The sequence below is a fragment of the Ictalurus punctatus genome, chromosome 16 (genome assembly GCF_001660625.3).
Source record: "Ictalurus punctatus breed USDA103 chromosome 16, Coco_2.0, whole genome shotgun sequence".
NCBI classification, from domain to species: Eukaryota; Metazoa; Chordata; class Actinopteri; order Siluriformes; family Ictaluridae; genus Ictalurus; species Ictalurus punctatus.
In genome coordinates, this window is record NC_030431.2 from 26,160,159 (window position 1) to 26,179,504 (window position 19,346).

General features: G+C 40.2%; 1 protein-coding gene across 3 annotated transcripts; it reads left to right on the forward strand.

Annotated features, from left to right (window-relative positions):
* Positions 1-1,950: 1,950 nt before the first annotated feature.
* Positions 1,951-15,991, forward strand: urm1 (ubiquitin related modifier 1). Of its 3 annotated transcripts, XM_017490062.3 has the most exons (6): positions 1,951-2,029; positions 5,913-5,983; positions 12,589-12,670; positions 14,132-14,180; positions 14,795-14,858; positions 15,101-15,991. In XM_017490062.3, the coding sequence occupies exons 1-6, from the start codon at positions 1,995-1,997 to the stop codon at positions 15,349-15,351; spliced, it is 552 nt and encodes a 183-aa protein (XP_017345551.1). In that variant the 5' UTR covers positions 1,951-1,994; the 3' UTR covers positions 15,352-15,991. The 3 variants fall into 3 exon arrangements, with proteins under 3 accessions (XP_017345551.1, XP_017345552.1, XP_047016797.1); XM_017490063.3 differs by having other exon boundaries at positions 14,795-15,991; XM_047160841.2 differs by lacking the exon at positions 14,795-14,858 and having other exon boundaries at positions 15,014-15,991.
* The last annotated feature ends 3,355 nt before the right edge of the window (positions 15,992-19,346 follow it).

Here is a 19,346-nt window from a genome sequence, read left to right on the forward strand (position 1 = left end):
TGTAGGTCCCCTTGTGCCACCAAAACAGCTCTGACTTGTCCTCTGAAGTCTCAAAGTAACATCCACATGGATACCAGGATCCAAGGTCTCCCAGTAGAACATTACCCAGAGCATCACACTGCCTCCACCAGCTCATCTTCTTCCCACAGAGTAACTATTGTGTATACCTAGTTTAAAATAGATTTATGAAAGCAAACAAGGGTGAAATATTAAAATTCCAATAAAAATACACACGTTTTGCAAAATGTATGCTGTTTGTTGAAAGAATATCTGTGAAACACAACACAGGCAAGAGTGACTTCAAAATGGCCATGATGTAATCTCAGTGTGTGTGTGTGTGTGTGTGTGTGTGTGTGTGTGTGTGTGTGTGTGTGTGTGTGTGTGTCTCACAGCTGTGTTTGTAAGCTGGGTGCCAGTCAGAGACAGGACATACTGACACCACTGACACACTCATACACACTCTCAGTTTGGAGGCTGGCACACACTGTCCACGACAGAGCATCCTGTCCACCAAGCAGCACATTGTCCTCTAAATAATGTCAAATTAAGAGAATCTGGAAAACTAAAGCTAATCTGTAAATCAGAGTAGAGATGAGCGATATGATAACATTGTTATCTATTATATTACAATAATCATTTTTATTAATCACAATATTTTGGATTGTAAACAAACTGCCAAATAAAAAACAAACAAAATGTTTATTTGTGTTTAAAAAAAAAGAGTGAAAAGTAAAAATGTCACAGTTTTGAACGATTCAATTTGAAATGTGATTTTTTTTTAAAAGTATTGAAATAAAATTTATCATGATAAAGACAAGCAGTATGCTATTAACGGGAAAAGTTCAGATTCACGATTCCCCTTCACCTGAAATGGAGACTCAGGTAGGGGGTGTGGCCTAAGGTCTGAATGTGAAGCTTGTATGTTGGTTGTATGAAGGGCTTCAGGTAATAAAGTTAACATGTGGTTTGTATGCTGTTATCCATGTGATTGTGTGATGATTTAGACGTGCAGTTTGCACAGCGCTAAACTGGTAGCTTGTAAGCTCCCATTACTTGTTAGCAACATTAGCCTCGTATAAACTATAGAAGCAGTTTTCACACACACACAAATTAAAATGTACACAAAAGCCCTATGGCAGTTTGTCACTTCCGAGTCCTGGATGTGTGTGTGTGTGTGTGTGTGTGTGTGTGTGGGTGGGTGGTGGGGGGGTTAGTGTTCCTCGTTTGACTCTCCCAAGCCCCTCGATCCTCCTTGGTCCTCCTCACGCTCCACATTAACACATGAATGGCCGACTGCAATGGGCCAACATGGTTACGGACCCCAACAGAAGGCACTGGATTTGCAATTCAATATTCAATCTGTTCAACCCCCAATCAGGACCGAGCCCAAGAGAGAGAGACAGAGACGGGGGAGAAGGGGGTGGGGTGGGGGGTGATGCTTTTTAATCATTTAACACCTAATTAACTATTTATTAATTTACAAAGGTACAAAAACACTGAAATATATCACCTAAATTTATCTACCTTACGTGACAGGAATAAAGCTGTTCAACAGCCTAATGTACCGTATAATGTATTATAAAATAATACTATTTATCAGCGACGACTTACACCAAAAATGATTTTTCATTCCTTTCATTATTTCTCTACATAAATTATTCATTTGAAAGGGCAAACACGGTGTTACGGTTCTGGCACACATAATAAACATCCTGAAAAGTTGAAAGAGTCTCACAAATGATGAAATTAGTAAATGTTTGAAACTTCTTCCTTCGTGATATAGAACTGTAGAACATTATTTGTGTATTAATTATTTAATGGGTATATACATAAAAACAAACGTAAAATAATAAAGTCCGAGATAAACATCAGGGACATCTAAAACAATAACGATAGTGACCAGATGAAAAAGATAAACGAACACTTCAGGCGCGTCGCAAAATACGTCACTTCCGGTGAACGCGACCAACGAGTTCCGGTTTGAAGGGACTGTCATGGCGGCGCCCATAGCGATACATCTCGAGTTCGGGTTTGTATGATTTCATTTCCTCGATACGCGGTTGTAGTTTGTTTGTTTGTTGTTCTGCATCACGTGACATGTTGTTTATGACTCTTTTGTCGCATGAACACGTTTTTCTCGCCCCTATAAAGAGCGTTTATTGAAACTAAAGAAGGCGTTTTGAGAAAGCGTCCTGCTCCTGTGCAGTGTGAGGCTGAAGCCCAAATGTCTCTCTTATGGACTGTGTAGTGCACTAGGTAGGGTGCAGGACGCATTCATGTGTATCCTGAGGAAGTGCACGAGTTCAGGGAGCACAGAGACTTTCGGAACTGTAATGAATTTCCTGCTTACACAACAGCACGTAGTTTTTGAGTATGTAGTGTTAGCACATTTATAGAAGGGGTGTATTTATTTATAATCGCACTATCCGGTGTCACCCACATGAGTCTTGTGAGTCCGGTTCCTCTCGAGGTTTCTTCCTCATATCGTCTCGGGGAGTTTTTCCTCACCACGTCTCCTCTGTCTGCTCATTAGAGATAAATTCATACATTTAACGTCTATATCCTGAATTTGTATATTTCTGCACCGCTGCTCTGGGACGATGTCCACGGTTAAACGTGTTATATAAATGTGAATGACAAGAATTGAATGAGTTTATTTTTGTGGATTAGATGCAGGTGTTAAATTGGACTGAAAGTGAAGGTGCTCTCAGCTAATCACTGAGATGCATATCGATGATGGTGATATAAAGCGTCTATAGGTCTGTATTCTCTCTCTGATGTTCCATTTGTTAGCTTGTGTTGCGTAATAGTGGGCGGGGTCTGGAGTTTGTTTCTTCGTAGACACGACACTTGTGTAATTATATGATTTGGTACTGTGTTATCTGTCTATGTTTTCTCTCTGTACTTTCCTCTGAACATCTGTTCTTCCTTCTGAACTTCCTTTCTTTCCTTCTGAACGTCCATTCTTCTGAATTTCCTTCTGAACGTCCATTCTTCTGAATTTCCTTCTGAACGTCCATTCTTCTGAATTTCCTTCTGAACGTCCATTCTTCTGAATTTCCTTCTGAACGTCCATTCTTCTGAATTTCCTTCTGAACGTCCATTCTTCTGAATTTCCTTCTGAACGTCCATTCTTCTGAATTTCCTTCTGAACTTCCATTCTTCTGAATTTCCTTCTGAACTTCCTTTCTTCTGAATTTCCTTCTGAACTTCCTTTCTTCTGAATTTCCTTCTGAACTTCCTTTCTTCTGAATTTCCTTCTGAACTTCCTTTCTTCTGAATTTCCTTCTGAACTTCCTTTCTTCTGAATTTCCTTCTGAACTTCCTTTCTTCTGAATTTCCTTCTGAACTTCCTTTCTTCTGAATTTCCTTCTGAACTTCCTTTCTTCTGAATTTCCTTCTGAACTTCCTTTCTTCTGAATTTCCTTCTGAACGTCCATTCTTCTGAATTTCCTTCTGAACTTCCTTTCTTCTGAATTTCCTTCTGAACTTCCTTTCTTCCAAACTTCTAGATGACCTTCTGAACTTCCATTCTTCCTTCTGAACTTCTATTCATCTGAATTTCCTTCTGAGCTTCTTTCTTTCCCTCCAAACTTCCTTCCTTCCAAACTTCTAGACGACCTTCTTCTCTTCCTTCTGAACTTCCATTCTTCTGAATTTCATTCTGAACTTCTTTCCGTCTGAGTTTCATTCTGAGATTCCTTCCTTCCTTCCTTCCTTCCTTCCTTCCTTCCTTCTGAGTTTTGTTCCTTACAAACTTTCTCTCTTCCAACTTCCTTTCTTTCTTCTGAACTTTTTCTTTTTATCCTCCTTCATTAAAAAACTTCTCTCTCTTCTTTCCCTTCCTTTCCATTGCGCTTGATATTAAACACTACTTCATAGATGAATGCAAAAAGCATTAAATGCATTAATGTCAATTTTCAGAACCCAGAACACTGTACTTTATAGAAATAGTTCATTTTTTTCCCCCACTTTGGCCTTCAGAGATCATTCTTAATCCATATTTGTTCCACAGACACTCAAAGGGCAGTGTGTAAGACATTTCCAGATTAAACTTGACTCTTAAATCAGAGTTAGAAGCTTAAAAAAAAAAAAAAAAACACAGAGTCCTCATCTTTCTTTCAGTTTACTACGTTTAGAGAATAAATGCAGAGTCTCTGCGTGAACAAACCACAGCCTGAGGTCATGCGTGCTGTAAAAAGTTGATGCTTGGCACCATATAAAAGTCCTCACGGCTCATTGTGTGTGTGTTTTAAAAGAGCGATGGTGTGTGTGAGTGGCCTTACTGACCCTCTCCGACTCTCTGTGCTGCTGGAACTCGGGCCAGCGGCCAAAAGCTGAGGATCTGGAGGACAACCGGGCTTTCTGCAGGAGATGTGAGCGCTCTTTATGGAACTTGCACCTGCTGCTACATCTCGCTCAGCGTCGCGCTGCTTCTCTAACATCAACACCATCTCGCTTTCATATACACGTTTTACACGACCCGCATCGACACGGATTCAACTTTAATCTGGATTCAATCAAAGCCGTACCAAGCCTTGTGTCGAATAATCATCGTTTGATCTTGGTTTTAGAGTTATAGCAAACACGTAGCATCTCTTTAATCCCATTGCTCCTGGATTTTAGATTTCATTCCCAGATTCAGTTTAATCCTGACGCTGAGCTGCATTCAATGCTTTTTAAAAATCTGAAATTAAAAACAAAACACAAATCCGGTGTGCTCAGAAGTTCTACGGAGTGTGTTTGATGGTGCTCTTTGGTGGGGAAAAATTATAATCCAAGGCACACTTCCAATAGAAATGATTTAAAAGCCTTTATTTAAATGACTGTTTCGTAGTAGAAATGCTAAAATAAATAAAAATTGCCTTCCGGTTCAATAGATTTTATAAAATACGATGCAAAGTAGTTATTGTGTAAATTTGGAACAATTTCAGCCACAGTTAGGCAAAGAACAACAAGCACTGGGGGAGGGGATGCTAATGAGTCAAAAGAGTCGACTCTTTAGATCTGACTCGCTTAAAAGAGCCGGAAATGACATCAGTGATTCATCAGAAGTGGCTTAGAGAGGCAGATGTACATTTATACTTGTATGACTTGCGTGTTAGTTTATGTGAATGATCCCAGTTCGCACGTGACACACGTGACTTAGAGCTTAGTTAGTGATTTGTGCCATAATTGAGGAAAGAAGTCTGATTATCCACCTTGAAGAATGCTTGACTTTCCCAAAACGTGAATAAACACCGGAATCAGATAACGTAGCTATTACCACGTTATAATTGTTAAACACGTTAGCTGAGGCATCTTCAGAACGTCTTCTGAGAGGAGGAGAACGTCCTGCGGAGTGACTGTGGAGCGAGATGATCCTCTTAACGACTGAAAGAAAGGGAAAGTGGACGAGAGGAAGTCGGGCTTTTGTTCTAGGAAAGAATCTGTGTGAGTCTCTGTGGGAGAACTAATCTGCTTTCATGTGCAGCTTTCATTTACATTAACCAGAGTTTCTTTTATCCCACAGCTCTGTCGAATTCTGGACTCTGATCGGTCAAAAGCTGTTGATTAGCGTTCTGTAGCAGCAGCTCTGACAGTAGTTCGTTCATTTATATTCGGGTACGTTATGGTTTCTACAGTAACGGCTTGTACGTACGGATTATAAACGGATTAAAAAAAACATGTTCGCATCAATATGGGGACTTTTTCTGTAGTTTATGTAACATTTCTGGAAGGAGTCTCCAGTGTCGGTGCTTTGTAACTGTCAGAGGTAAAGCTCCGGTAGAACTTTGTAGAAGATTTGTTCAAAATGTTGAAGGAAAAGTAATCTTGCTCTTTTTTTTTTTCCCCCTGTTAAAAAAGTGTAATAGATGCAGGTTAATATCCATCAGATTTTATAGAAAGGTGTTTTGTGTTTCCTTTTTCAGAGGAGGAGCCGAACTCCTGTTTGACGGAGTCAAGGATCACCATGTGACACTTCCCAGCCAATCAGAGCCCTGTGAGTACAGTCAGCACTGCATCAGAGCGTGCGTGTGCGTGTGTGTGTGCGTGTACGTGCGCGTCTGTGTGTGTGTGAGGATTAGGGCTGGGCGATATGACAACGTAATAACGATATTGTGATAAATTATATCATAACAAACTTCCGAGTGACCGTGATATCTTTTATTTATTTACTTAATAATTACCGACTGACGGGGAACAGCTGATATCGGTGTCAAAAGTTTGTATTTGGATTGAAAAAAAGAAGAAGAAATAAAAAAGAATTAAAAATATATATATATATTTTTTTTCCTCCTTTTCAGTGTTAAATATTCATTCATTCGCTCACCCATTTAATTATTTATTTATCTTAAATAAAAAGACATTTTTTAAAAATAAATGTAACTTTCTGTAGACGTTAAATAAAGTTATCACTTTGCTCACAAGCTTAAATATCCTGAAACATATCGTGTGTCATAGAAATGTTTTTTTAAATGGTGTTAAGATGTTGTTGTTGTTGTTGTTGTTGTTTTTACGTATTTTCCCATTTAAAGCAGGGAATTCATGTGTAAAAACTTTTGTGTGTTTGTGATGTCACAAAATAGGCTCAGGTTCTTCCGACCAATCACGTCTCGTATGCAAATTATTAGAGGATGATACTCTAGAAAAGATTAAGCGACAGATACGAATGCAGCTAATGTTAGCCATGACCAGATGGTGGTTGTCATGGTAACGTTATATAATGTTAGTGAACGTGGAGGGGGAGGGGTTCTAATTTGCATAGCCATGTATATTCATAGAGTGTTGTATTTTTAATGAGGGGAAAGAAAAATGGGGGTCTCCTTAATGATTCCTTGGATAGTTAAAGGTTTCTTGGCTTCTACTTGGAACCTTCTGGAAGACTTGTAACTACAACCTGACACAGAGAATAGAGAAGAGAAGAACCTTTTAGAGTGCTAGATTTAATCTTCTTTCTAAGAGTGTATAGATGCATTGATGTTCATCTGTCATTTGTGGTACACTTTTGTAGGAAAGACGGTTCCTCGAGGGTTCCTTTGATGGTTAATGGTTCTAGATCTCTACTTCTTCTGAAAGGGAAGTCCTCCAGAGGACTTTTAAGGTGATGGATGGAGTGTAGTTTAATGGGAAGTGCAAATTTTTTTTTTAAAAACACATAAAAGGATTAATGATTGTGCATAAGTTACAGCACAGTTGTGGATTGAGTTCTGGATTGTGATTGGTCAGAAGGCGTTGATTAATTTCTCTAGAACAGCAACGAATTATTGGGAAATTGGTGTGGTATAAGCGGAATAAAATGCTCGTCTACGTGCTGCTCCAGGAGCGATCGTTTTATCCCGATGTGTAAAAAAAGGCGCGTGAACCTAACGCCGATTGATCTCGGAGAGTTCTTCAGTGACAACCGTGAGGAATATTGGACCTCCTCATATCTTCAGAAGCGACTTTCGCTCTTTGTCTCCAAATCAATTCTTGACGGATCTCATTATCGACAACTTAATTAGTTCCATACATCTCCGCTGGTATGTGTCCCGGAGGCGGAGGCATGACCACGACGATGGTATTCATCTGTGATGGAGCTGGAGAAAGGCTTTTCTTCTTGGTTTTTAACTCGGACCAAGAATGTTTGAAATGAAATATCAAAGAAATTTTGAAACACCTCATGCATATGTGCAGACAAGATGATCAACATATCACGATAAATCTCACAATTCTCCAGACATTTTCTATGATGCATAAAACACATCACCACGGTTAGGTTTGCAGTTTAATTTTCTATTTTTTTTTTTTTTTTAATCACGACGTCAGTATCTTAGAAAATGGACAATTTATCGTGATATCGTTATTATATCGTTAAATCGACGAGCCGTAATCCTACGGAATCTCCTCACTCGCTTTTCTCATCTCCTTCACTTTCACTTAAACAACAATAGATCTGAACCCTGTGTCCATCCTTCTCCCTGTCCTCCTCCTCCTCCTCCTCCTCGTCCTCCCGTCCACCACCAACATCTGTGAGCCTCCTCAGCCTCGGCCATTCTGTCTCTAACTGCTCCATTATGGAGCCTCTTTCACTTGTAAATGCGGTCAGTGATATTGTCGATTGGTCTTTTATGCGCAGTGCCGGGGTCACACTGAAGGTATGGAGCGGGGTAGGGGCGTGAGGAGGCCTTGCGAAGACGGGAGGGATGACGCTTACAAAGCACCGAGTGCTGGTTTTGTGTGCAGTCTTTTTTTTTTTTTTCTCAGGAGAGGGGGGTGATGTGATGTGATGTGATGTGTGTTCTGCTTTCACCCTCGAAAGGATCCTCCTCTTTGGGATTCCTGCAGGGTTCTCGGCGGGGATCCGGGGTGAAAGTGGTGCCGAGGGTGACGCGAACGCGGCCAGCACCGAGCTCGGGCTGACGCTCGACGATGACTCGGTACGCGGAATGTGCCGATAATCTGTTATACGAGAACGTACGGCATACGTAACGGATCGACGTCTTTTTTTTTTTTTTTTTTTTTTTTTTTTTTTTTTTTTTTTTTTCCCCGCTACGGCCGTTAAATCGCACTCGCTGGAGACGTAAAACTCTGCAATGTTCAGTAACGTGGAGCGCTTTTAACACCAGAACGACGAATTTTCCATGAAATGTCATTCACGCGTGTGTGGAGAGAAACTAGCTGGCTACGAAACTAAATTTATCACCGCTCCAGCCTGCACTTTTTCCGGAAAAAAACCTTTTAAGCATTCCAGAAAAATAAACATTTTAGTGTTCCAAATACTTATAAATCTCAGACCTCAAAATTAGTGTTTTTTTTTTATTTATTCGTTTTATCAAATGAATCATGTATAATAATTTAAACTTCTTTTTTTTTAGGCTTAAGTCCCAGTGTCACTCGTGCTTTAACGAACAAAAAAATCGTGATCTCATTTCGTTTTTAGTGCTTTTTAGTACCCAAAATAAACACGTCTCAAAGATTCTAGATTTGGAAAATCTAAAATGGTTCTACATGGAACAACTTCTGAAACATTTATGGAAGGAGTCTCCAGTGTCAGTGCTTTATGACAGTCAGAGGACAGATTAAAGTAGATGACTTGTTAGATTAGAGTAAGATTAATTATAAATGTGTGTGTGTGTGTGTGTGTGTGTGTGTGTGTGTGTGGCCTTTTCCCTAACACACTGAGTGCAAACATTCAGAGGTGTGTGTGTTTTACCGGACCTCCAAACCTCTATAAAACAACAGGAGTGGAACAGCAGCAGGGTCATCACCATGGCGCTGGAGTCGCCACGACAACCGGGCCACAAAAGTGGACCCTGAGAGGGAATGTGGACCTTCCTGAGGCCAGAGGATGACCTTAGATCTCCTGTGTGTGTGTGTGTGTGTGTGTGTGTGTGAGAGAGAGAGAGAGAAAGTCAAATATCTCACTCTGTGTCATGGATGGCTGATTGTGATAGCTCAGCGAAATCCCCGCCCCCGTCCCAAATTTCTATTTTATGCTCCAAATCCTTGAGTGATTGATGAGCTCGCAACACACACACACACACACACACACACACACACACACACACACACACCATTGTCGCAGACAGCTCGGACGTCTCTCGTATTGCTATCGAGATGAATGACGTCAGCTCCTCCCACCCGCAGATGATAAAAAAAAAAAAACGACGACGATTGTTGTGCAAAAAACACGCCACGAAAAAACCCCACGAAGCCTAGCTTAGCCTCCACGCTACACGCCTTCGTCCTCCTTCGCAGCCACTATCCCAGCATGCACCTGTGATGCCCGCTGTGATTCACACTGCTCCCTTTTCCCCTCCTCCTCCTCCTCCTCTCCACTCCTTGTTTATGAGCGTAAAAAGAAGTATTGATGAAGATGTAGGAATCGCCACTCAGATTGTAGGACACGCCCTCGCTTTCCTTTTTTATTAAAACTCGCCCCAGTGGAAGAATGATGAGCGGCAAAGTGATTGCTTCTGTTTTTAGCCTCGTGCTCTCGGTGCGCGTCGATATTCATTGCCTGGACTTTGCACCGAGGCAGGCGTCACTCTTCTGTATGGACGCCGGGGCGCGAGCTAGCCGGCCTGCGAGGCGGCGCGGATCGTTACACGGCCGAGGAGCTTGACAGCGATCCAATTAACCTGAAACAGCCTCCGTCGCTCGCCTCCTGCCTTTCACAGTGAGAGTGAGGGAGCGCACTCGCACGCATGCTGATGCTGGCACTCTGAAAAGCTCCGTCTCTTCTGGGAGAAGAAACGTACCGAGCGCTTACAGCACGCCTTCGCTGACTTTCCTCTCTGCTCTACTTACGCTCAGTACAGCATCACAATGGCGGACACTGGTGCGTCATCGTGTCTCATGTCTCCTCAAACACTCCCCCCACCCCTTTCTCTAAATCCCCCACACTGTGTTCCCCCTGAGTCTCTGAGTCACTGCGGAGGTTTCAGCTCTCCACCGAACTCCATCGTCTTCCTCTGTGACTCTCAGTGTGGAGGAAACGGAACGTGGGAAAGCGTCTCGGTGTCGCATACAGGAAAGAGTCGACACAGCATGGGCTGGATACCCCAAAATGAAGGGAGGGAGGGAGGGAGGGAGGAAGGAATAAATACAAAAACGAGAGGAAAGAAGGAGGGACGAAACAGGATGGAAAGAGTGGAATGAATGAATTACAAAAAGGAAGGAAAATGGGAAGGAAGGACAAGAAGTAAGGTGGAAAAGAAAGAAGTGAAGGACGAGAGAAGATAGGAATAGAACAGGAGGGGGAAAGGGATGTAGGGGAAAGGGTGGAATGGAGGAAGGAACTGAAAGAAGAGAAAAGAAGGAAGGATGGAGGGAAGGAAGGAAGCATGGAAAGCCGTAAGGAAGGAAAATGGGAAGAAAAACAGGAAGGAAGGAAAATAAATAGGAAAGAACTAAGAAACTGGAACAAAGGAACTGAAGGAAAAGATAAAGGAAGTACAATACACGAGCTAAGGAAGGAGCAAACAAATAACAGGAAGGAAGGAAAATAGAAAGAGGACAAAAAGAAGAAGGAAGCAATGGAACAAGGGGGAAAGGCAGAAAAGGAAGGAATTAGGGAACGAAAGTTAAAGAGAAAAATAGAAAGAAATGGCGAAAAAGAAGGAAAGACATGAAGGAAGGGGGGAAAGGAAGAAAACAAGGTGGAAAATAGGAAAGAAGGGAGGAACTGAAGGAAGAGAAAAAGCAAGGCCGGTCAAGGAGGGAAGGAAGGAGGAAAGGAGAAAGGAATGAAAAAAGCGAGGGAAGGAATGTTGGAAGGACATGAAATGAAGGAAGGAAAGAGAGACCAAAAGGAAGTAAGGAATTTTGCGACGGACTCACACTGCAGGAAAGTTTTTAGTTTGCGGAAAGGAAGCAGGGGATTGTCGGTGTGATGATTTTAACCGCAGATTAAATATCGCAGCGTCTCGGGTTATGGATTATTCCGACTCGTATGTTATTGACTGCAATAAAAAAAAAAATTTGAATCGCGTGTTTTCCCCTTTAATACATCAACTGCAGTAACAAACACACTTTATCATCTTAATTCATTATATTCTAGCTAGCGTTAATAATAGTGTTGAGAACGGGAAACACTGATGAATACTGGGCGGCTGTAAAGCGCTGTCTGGGCGTGCTCGGAAGCTCAGTGTGTATGTCGAGGCGCAGCTCCTGGTGGGACGTTCCTGCGTAGGTTCTTTGTGTTTCGTTTGCTTGGATGAGCCTGAAAGTCTGTTGTTGTTGTTTTTTTTTTTTTTACAAAACAAGGCACATTTCCCTGTACTGTTGCTTCTCTAATCAAACCAGAGCACCTTCTCACTAACGTTTAGGTATTTCTGCTCCTCCCTCTCCCCGTCTGTCCGTCCGTTCCTCCTCCTGCGTCTCCTTCACCCCTATTTTGAGGAGGAAAGTGGTTTAATCCTGTAATGGAGGCTGATGATATGCTGTGCTGATGTTGCTGGACCAGAGACTCGCTGTGTGTTCTGTCTCTGTTCACTGTATAGCCATATGCACATGCACACACTCGCTCATTCTCCATCACTGTCAAAGCACACACACACACACACACACACACACACACACAATGACAATGCATGCAATATAATATATTGTAATATACTGGACTGTTCCATTTTATTTATTTTTGACCAAACGTCGGTGTTTTTATGGTTGCCCCTGCATCTGTATGAACTCCCAAATGAAAACGCCTGATTAAAAATAAGGAACGAAACTACGGTGCTTTACACACAGGGTCCCTCCATTTCATTTTAATTTCAACACAGGGCACGTTTAACGTTTATATCCATCAATCATCCTGCACTCCTCCGCATATCCACGCTGTAGAGACACCGCAGAGACCCCGTGCTCCCAAAAACACTGATTTCCTGTAGCGTCACACGCCACCATGAAACTAAAGGCCTCGTATTTTCATCCGAATCTGTATTTTGTGGCGTGTCGCAGTCTTTTTATGCTTCCCTTTTCCATACATCACTCTCGGTTCCTTCCAGGACTCCCAAACCGACCCAACCCACCCACCCTCACCGGTCCTGTCGCGCCACTTCGACCGTATCTGTCGCTCCCTGCACTCTGACCTCTAACCTTTGACCCTCGCTGGCTCTTTTGCAGGGGACGTGAAGCAGCTGCTAGTGTGGATTCAGAAGAACTTGCTGAAGGAGAGGCCCGAGCTCTTTGTGCAGGGAGATTCTGTGTAAGTACACACACACACACACACACACACACACACACACACACGAGCACAAAACGAGAAATGTACATATCGTCTTTGCTGGACACTGGATAAAGGAAATACACTCTTAATGACTATCTTAGATTTTGAAATGCTGCATTAAGGTTATATTAAGGTTATATATGTTTTATGGATTCTTTAGATTATTACAGATTACTAGCATAAAATACTACAGATTAAAAGCTACGTTTATGACTATTTCATGAGATTTCCCAGTCGTTTCGCCGTTTGAGCATGATGGATGTGCCACCATATTGCTTTTTTCCCCCCCAAACACTGCACTACAATTTCTGTACAATTTGAAGTGATTAATGCAGAAATCCATCCATCACGTTTGTGGGATTATTTAATCTTTAATACAAGAGTATATAGACTTGCGAAATGGCCGAAATTCAGGCCCTGAACTACAATCCTGTGCGTGAGATCAGGCAGTGCATCAGATCTGTACTCTGATGCTGTCGTTTAATAATATTTTCTAATCCTGACAAAATGCAGCTGTAGCACGATATCAGATTATAATAATACTATATAACGTCTAATTCTATTCTTTAAATGTGTACACTGCTTAGGGTTTCATATATAACGTATATTTGGTTTTTAGTCTGTCAGGACGGAAATGTATTCATTGTTTTAAATCTTTATTATATGTATTATATTTCTTTTATTATATTATGAATTCAAATTCAGCTCTAGTTGCTTAGTTTATGTCTTTGAAACACGTTTTTTTTTTTTCCTGAACGTTTTTTGTCTAAATAACTGAATCGTGTTGCTTGAAGAGGCAACAGACGGTTCTGAATACAAATTGTTCCAGTTTAAAATGACGTAATTGTAAAGATAAAATCAGACAGCGCTATGTTGTATCCTCGGTACGAGCATATATAGTGATAGTGTTCGTGCTTCTATCTCCCCGTGTGAAAGATTCCCGTGTCAAGATGGTGCATTTCTTTAATAATCTCTTACGTAGTATAAGAAACGTGCGAAAGGAACTTCATCAAGGCGAAACGTTACTGTAGGAAAAAGAACAAAAAACGCGTTTTTAACCGTTACGGCTTCTAATTCATTTGCTTTAGTGTTACACAACTAGATATGATCGAGGAGATAAATATTTGAAGAGTGAATTATTATTTTTTTTTTACAGCTTTAATGTGTAAATCTGCTCTGACTCTTTGGATAGAGAATTGTCAACGTTGTTAAGACGCATTAATAGAAAACGAATGAAGATGAGGTGCATGTGAGCTGCGTTTAGTTGTTTCCGCAGATCATTTATTAAACATGCCAATACAGCGTCTGATACGGCAGAGCATGACCAGCCTCCCCCATCTCTCTGTTGACATTTTTTATAAATTGTTGTGAGTTGCTTTATGCTGTCTGTCGTTGCGGATCAGGTCAAGTAAACGAGCGTCTCTGTTTTCTCTCACACAGGAGACCCGGTATTCTCGTATTGATCAACGATGCGGACTGGGAACTGATGGTGAGCTGCGTGCATGTGTGTGTGTGTGTGTGTGTGTGTGTGTGTGTGTGTATGTGGGTCTCCGTGATCAGATGATCAGTCCACTTCCTCTGTTTTAATGACTTGCTCGTTTTATTAGGCCGTGTGTCAGTTCTTTCTCCATCCGTCTGATGTGCGGGAGTGCCGATCCGGGTCGGTCGTTCAGGAAAAACCGCATATCGGCATCTACTTGTAATTTACGCAAACACGGTCAATGAGGGAGAAATCGATGTCTTGACAACTGTCGATGATGGTCTAAAACCCACAAATCAAGCACTGATTTAAAGTTCGGTACCGGGTCGGCCCTTTTTACGGCTTTAACATAAATCTCATTTGTAATAGCTTTTAGCTCGGCCCCTTGTCTCATGCGGCCGCTAATAAACATCGAATAAGTGCTTTTCTTTTTAGGGCCCTTTTCAAGAAATATTTGGCACGGGTCATTAAAGCTAATGGTGGTGTTTTGTGTGTGTGTGTGTGTGTGTGTGTGTGTGTGTGTTTTTTTTTGTTTTTCATTAAATAACTAGAAATCATTAGTGTATAATCAGTGTGTGTGTGTGTGTGTGTGTGTGTGTGTGTGTGTGTGTGTGTGAGTCTAGGGTGAGTTGGAGTACCAGCTTCAGGACCAGGACAATATTGTGTTCATCTCCACACTTCATGGAGGTTAATGGACTCTAAAAGATCACATACGTATATCTATATATATCTGTATATAAATCTATATATCTGTGTGTGTGTGTGTGTGTGTGTATGTGTGTGTGTATATGTATGTGTATATATACATACACACACACACACACCATATATCCACGCCTTCAGTCTCGATGCTCTGCGCTACCCATCCTCCATCCACCATCCTCTCGACCAATCTGGTGAGCCCGTCTTGACTTGTTTTGATTTTTTAGCCCAATTAAACGGCACATCAGTGGAACGCGGGTTGAGACAGGATCGTCTCGGCGCTCTACCTGCCCCTCGGTTCGATGGATGGGGTCACATCGGGGCACATTCAGAGGTCATTCCGTCTAGCCAACGTCCAGATGGATTCTCCAGAGACGTGCACCAATCACTCACACTCTCGCCTCAAGAAACGGCAAAATTTCCATTTTCATTTGATTACGTCTGGATATCCTTGGGTTTTTTTTCCTCTTGTTTTTGAAAAAATAAATGTGATTTTCTTTTTATAATGATATTTTTCTGATACTTAAATGCTGTTTTATTTTGTTTATGGGGGGTGGACTAGTTTTAATAAATGCCTCATCGATTTTGAGGTTCACGGAATAAGTCAAATATAAACGCTGAAGTCTAATACATTTCGGCTGCCTGTCTCGTGGCTTCTATTTCTGCCTGGGATTTTCGACATCACCTTGACATTTTATCTCCTGTTTTTTTTAAAGAAGAATATGATATGGGGGATCTCCCGCTTAGGTTTATCATAAAGCTTTTGCGCCCAGTGTCACCAGATCAGGATTTTTTCTTCCCTATACAAAATGGTTTTATTTTTACCTACACAGGCCTTTAAACAGTGGCTTTGTGCAAGGTACAGAATTTAGGATGATTTTGTTAGTGCCTTGTGTCATGTTTAGAAATAATTTTTTTTTAAATATTTTGTTCTTTTTGGTCCTATTTTTAGAAATTCTTTTATTTATGTATTCTTTTATTTATTTTTAGAAATGACCAGACAGTTTTTTTTTCATTAAAAAAAGCAATAAGTGCAAATTTACTTGAAAAATGTTTGGTATTATAATGTTATTAGGTATTTTAGGTTTTATTTAATAAATAATACATGCTGAAAAGGATATTGGGTATTGATATTTTAATCTTTTATATATAATTTCTTTATGTATCATATATTTTTCTGTATTTTATATATATTTTATACTGTTTAAATAATTCATTCACAGTGTGAGATGGTTTATAGAGGATCTGGCTCAAAACTGTCTCAAATCTTTAAATTCCGTTTTCATCCCTTCTTTAGATTATATAGCATTAATCCAGTTTGTTATACATTCACCACAGAGCTTTTAAATCTTTTTTTGTTGTTGTTTGGAGCGTGGCAGACCTGATTTACATCGCCACATCCTACAGAAACAATAGCAGTAAACAGTGCATGGTCTTTTTTGTTGCAGATTGATTTTGATCCTACTTTAAGACCCATTTCCTGATCCTGGGGTCCCCTGGAATATTCATTAGGGGCGAACCCACGGGATCCTCTGAAGAGTCGATTTGCAACGGAAAACTGTATGATAATAGTGTAGCCTAACTATAATACAAATGCTAATGAGCTGGAGGGAGAGAGAAAACACCCCAGTGTCAGTGTTTGAGTTGTGTGTGTGTGTGTGTGTGTGTGTGTGTGTGTGTGTGTGTGTGTGTGTGTGTGTGTGTGTGTGTGTGTGTGTGTGTGTGTGGCAGATGAAGAGAGTAAACATTGTTCTCCTTTGGCGTGACCTGTCAGGGAGGTCAGGAGTTAAAATGGCGGCCGATTATTAAAGTCAGTTCCTTTTACGACTTTAAAAGTGAGGTTTTAAAAGTAAAAAATTGCATTTTTATTAATTGTTTTTGGAGTTTGCTTTCAAGCCATATAATTCTAACTCAAAAATGGACCTGTTTTTAGGTGACATAAAATAAGTCCAATGTGATGTGTCAACCACTGGCGATCAGGAGGACGAGGAACGTCTGTGAAATTGATCTGCGCAAAAAATAACCACCATCTTTGGACTAAAATAGCAGGCTGGACGTCACAGCACTCGGTCACCTGTACGTGAAATTAATCTCAATCTGCTCTGCTCTTGTTTTAGCCTCTCATGCTGCTCAGTTAGCTTTTGTTGGCTCTGGTTTTTAGGCTAACACTTAATCACGTTACACATCTTCTACCCTTGGATGTAAGTAGATGTCTAAGGTGATTTGGGAGAGTCAAAACCCGTCAAACCCACACCGCTGGGCTTATAAAGCTTAAACATTCTGGTCATGCAGGAAGCTGAATGGCGTGTGTGACCTGCTAGCCTATAGCATCAATCACGAATACAACCACGACATACACATCTGCAGTACTATGGGTTTTCCAAGTGAGATCCAAAAGCTATTAGTGGTCGGTGAAACATAACCAACGCTCCATGACGTTTCAAAATGCCCGAGATTGTGATCAACTACTATCGTTGTTGTTATTATTTATGTTAATTGACTGGACAGTTGAATTGAATGGGTTTAAGCTAAAGTATAAATATTGTCAAACTGAATATAACTGGTGTTTTAGTCAATTAAAAAATCAACTTAAGGTAAATGATTTGGGTGAAATATTCATGAATAATAAGCTTTAATGCCTCGAATAAAAATGATGGCGTATGCATATGCTTAATATTTTAACAGTTTATAAAACATGTTCTATATATATATATATATATATATATATATATATATATATATATATATATATATATATATATATAATGTGTGTGTGTGTGTGTGTGTGTGTGTGTGTGTGTGTGTGTATATTACACTAATAGGGCTTTGCAAAAAAAGAGAATTCTTGGTGTATATAGGCTGCATTTATAGCCTTACAATAATAATTATTATTATAGTAATAAGTAGACCTACTGTATATTCTATTGTAAAATGTTCATTAAAAACATACTGTGTGCGGCTTTGTGGTCCAATTCATTGGGTGTAAATTGATAATGAATATATTTTCGAACAGTACAAGTGTGTTTTAAATAGCTTCTGTAGACTAGAACCCTAAATGTATGCTAATTAAAAGCTTTGGGTTGGGGGGGGGGGGGGGGGGGGGGGATAGGTTATTAGCTTGTTTATATAAAGTGTTATGGAAAGGCTGGTATTTTTCTTCATTTAGTTGTGAACTGAATAATTCAGTCTTTTTAATTCAGTGTAATAAATTAGTGTGACACTGTAGGGCCTACGTCATACCTGTAATATACAGTATATAGGCTACTCTATTCTATATAGGACATTAGACTTTTCCTCAGCGTGAAAGCTAAATTATAATTAGCCCTCAAGGTTTCTCAGCCTACTTCTCCTCAGCAATCGTTGACCGTGCGTTCTGCTTCATTTAGAAGGTGTTAAAGTCGTTAAATTCGGGGTGGAGGTATTCATATTTTAGCATCGACACTGTAAGGCGGGAAAAATGATGAGGACTGAGGAAGAAGCCGGCGCGAGCCTGGCGCCAAACTGCAAGATCAAAATGGCGGGAGAGAGATAAAGCCTTTCAGCGAGTATGATAGGCTGTAATAGTGAGCACGGAGATTAGTGTCAGTCCTCGTAGTACGGTTTAATTTCAATTAGATGGGATTTTAAATGTTATATTATGTTTTAATTCATAACGTGAGGTGTTTTCTCCTTGCTTGTCGACAGTGTCATGGCGGTCATTCCTGTCAGCATCAAGGCCTTGCACTAACCAATATTAGCCCAGTTTAGCGTGGAGTTGTGTAATATCTCTACGTTATACAAATCATTTTAGGTGTCATACACGTAATCTGAGATTATTATTATTATTATTATTATTATTATTATTTTAAAAGATAGGCTTTATCTTTCGTTGATGACAGAACAAGGTTATTGGCACTGACTTCAGAGAACCGGAAACGTCAGTTTGTTTACTTAATTTTGAATTATGAGAGGAATAAATGAGTAGTAACAGTGTTTTCACAGAGTAACACACACAGAGAGTAATATATTTTGGGTATTCGTTTCCTTGTAACTACAGAATATGAACATTCATTTCAGAGACAAATTAATAACCTACCTGGTTTGACAAGGTAGGCTATACCATTGTCGATGTTTTTTTGTTTTTTTTTTTTGTTTTTTTTTTGGGGGGGGGGGGGGGGGGGGGGGGTTGTTATGTTGTACGTTCCATTATATTTTAATAATGTTTAAGATACAATTATATACATTGACTATTTGACACGTTGACTCTCTACATTCACCTGTTCACCCGAATTAACACCTCCGTGAGGCTTAATTTATGTTAATTAACCACGACGAATATTGTCTATTGCCTATAGGCTGTGTTACATATTAAATAGCAGGTTTTAAATAAGATGGTACTGTATTTACATAGTGCGCCAGTATTTACACAGAGCACTACAAATGTCATCGTATATATATATATATATATATATATATATATATATATATATATAT

Coding starts and splice junctions, on each gene's coding strand:
- urm1 (XM_017490062.3), top strand. CDS start 1,995: ATGGCGGCGCCCATAGCGATACATCTCGAGTTCGG. Junction 2,030..5,912: donor GCGATACATCTCGAGTTCGG/GTTTGTATGATT, acceptor TTCCTTTTTCAG/AGGAGGAGCCGAACTCCTGT. Junction 14,181..14,794: donor ATGCGGACTGGGAACTGATG/GTGAGCTGCGTG, acceptor GTGTGAGTCTAG/GGTGAGTTGGAGTACCAGCT.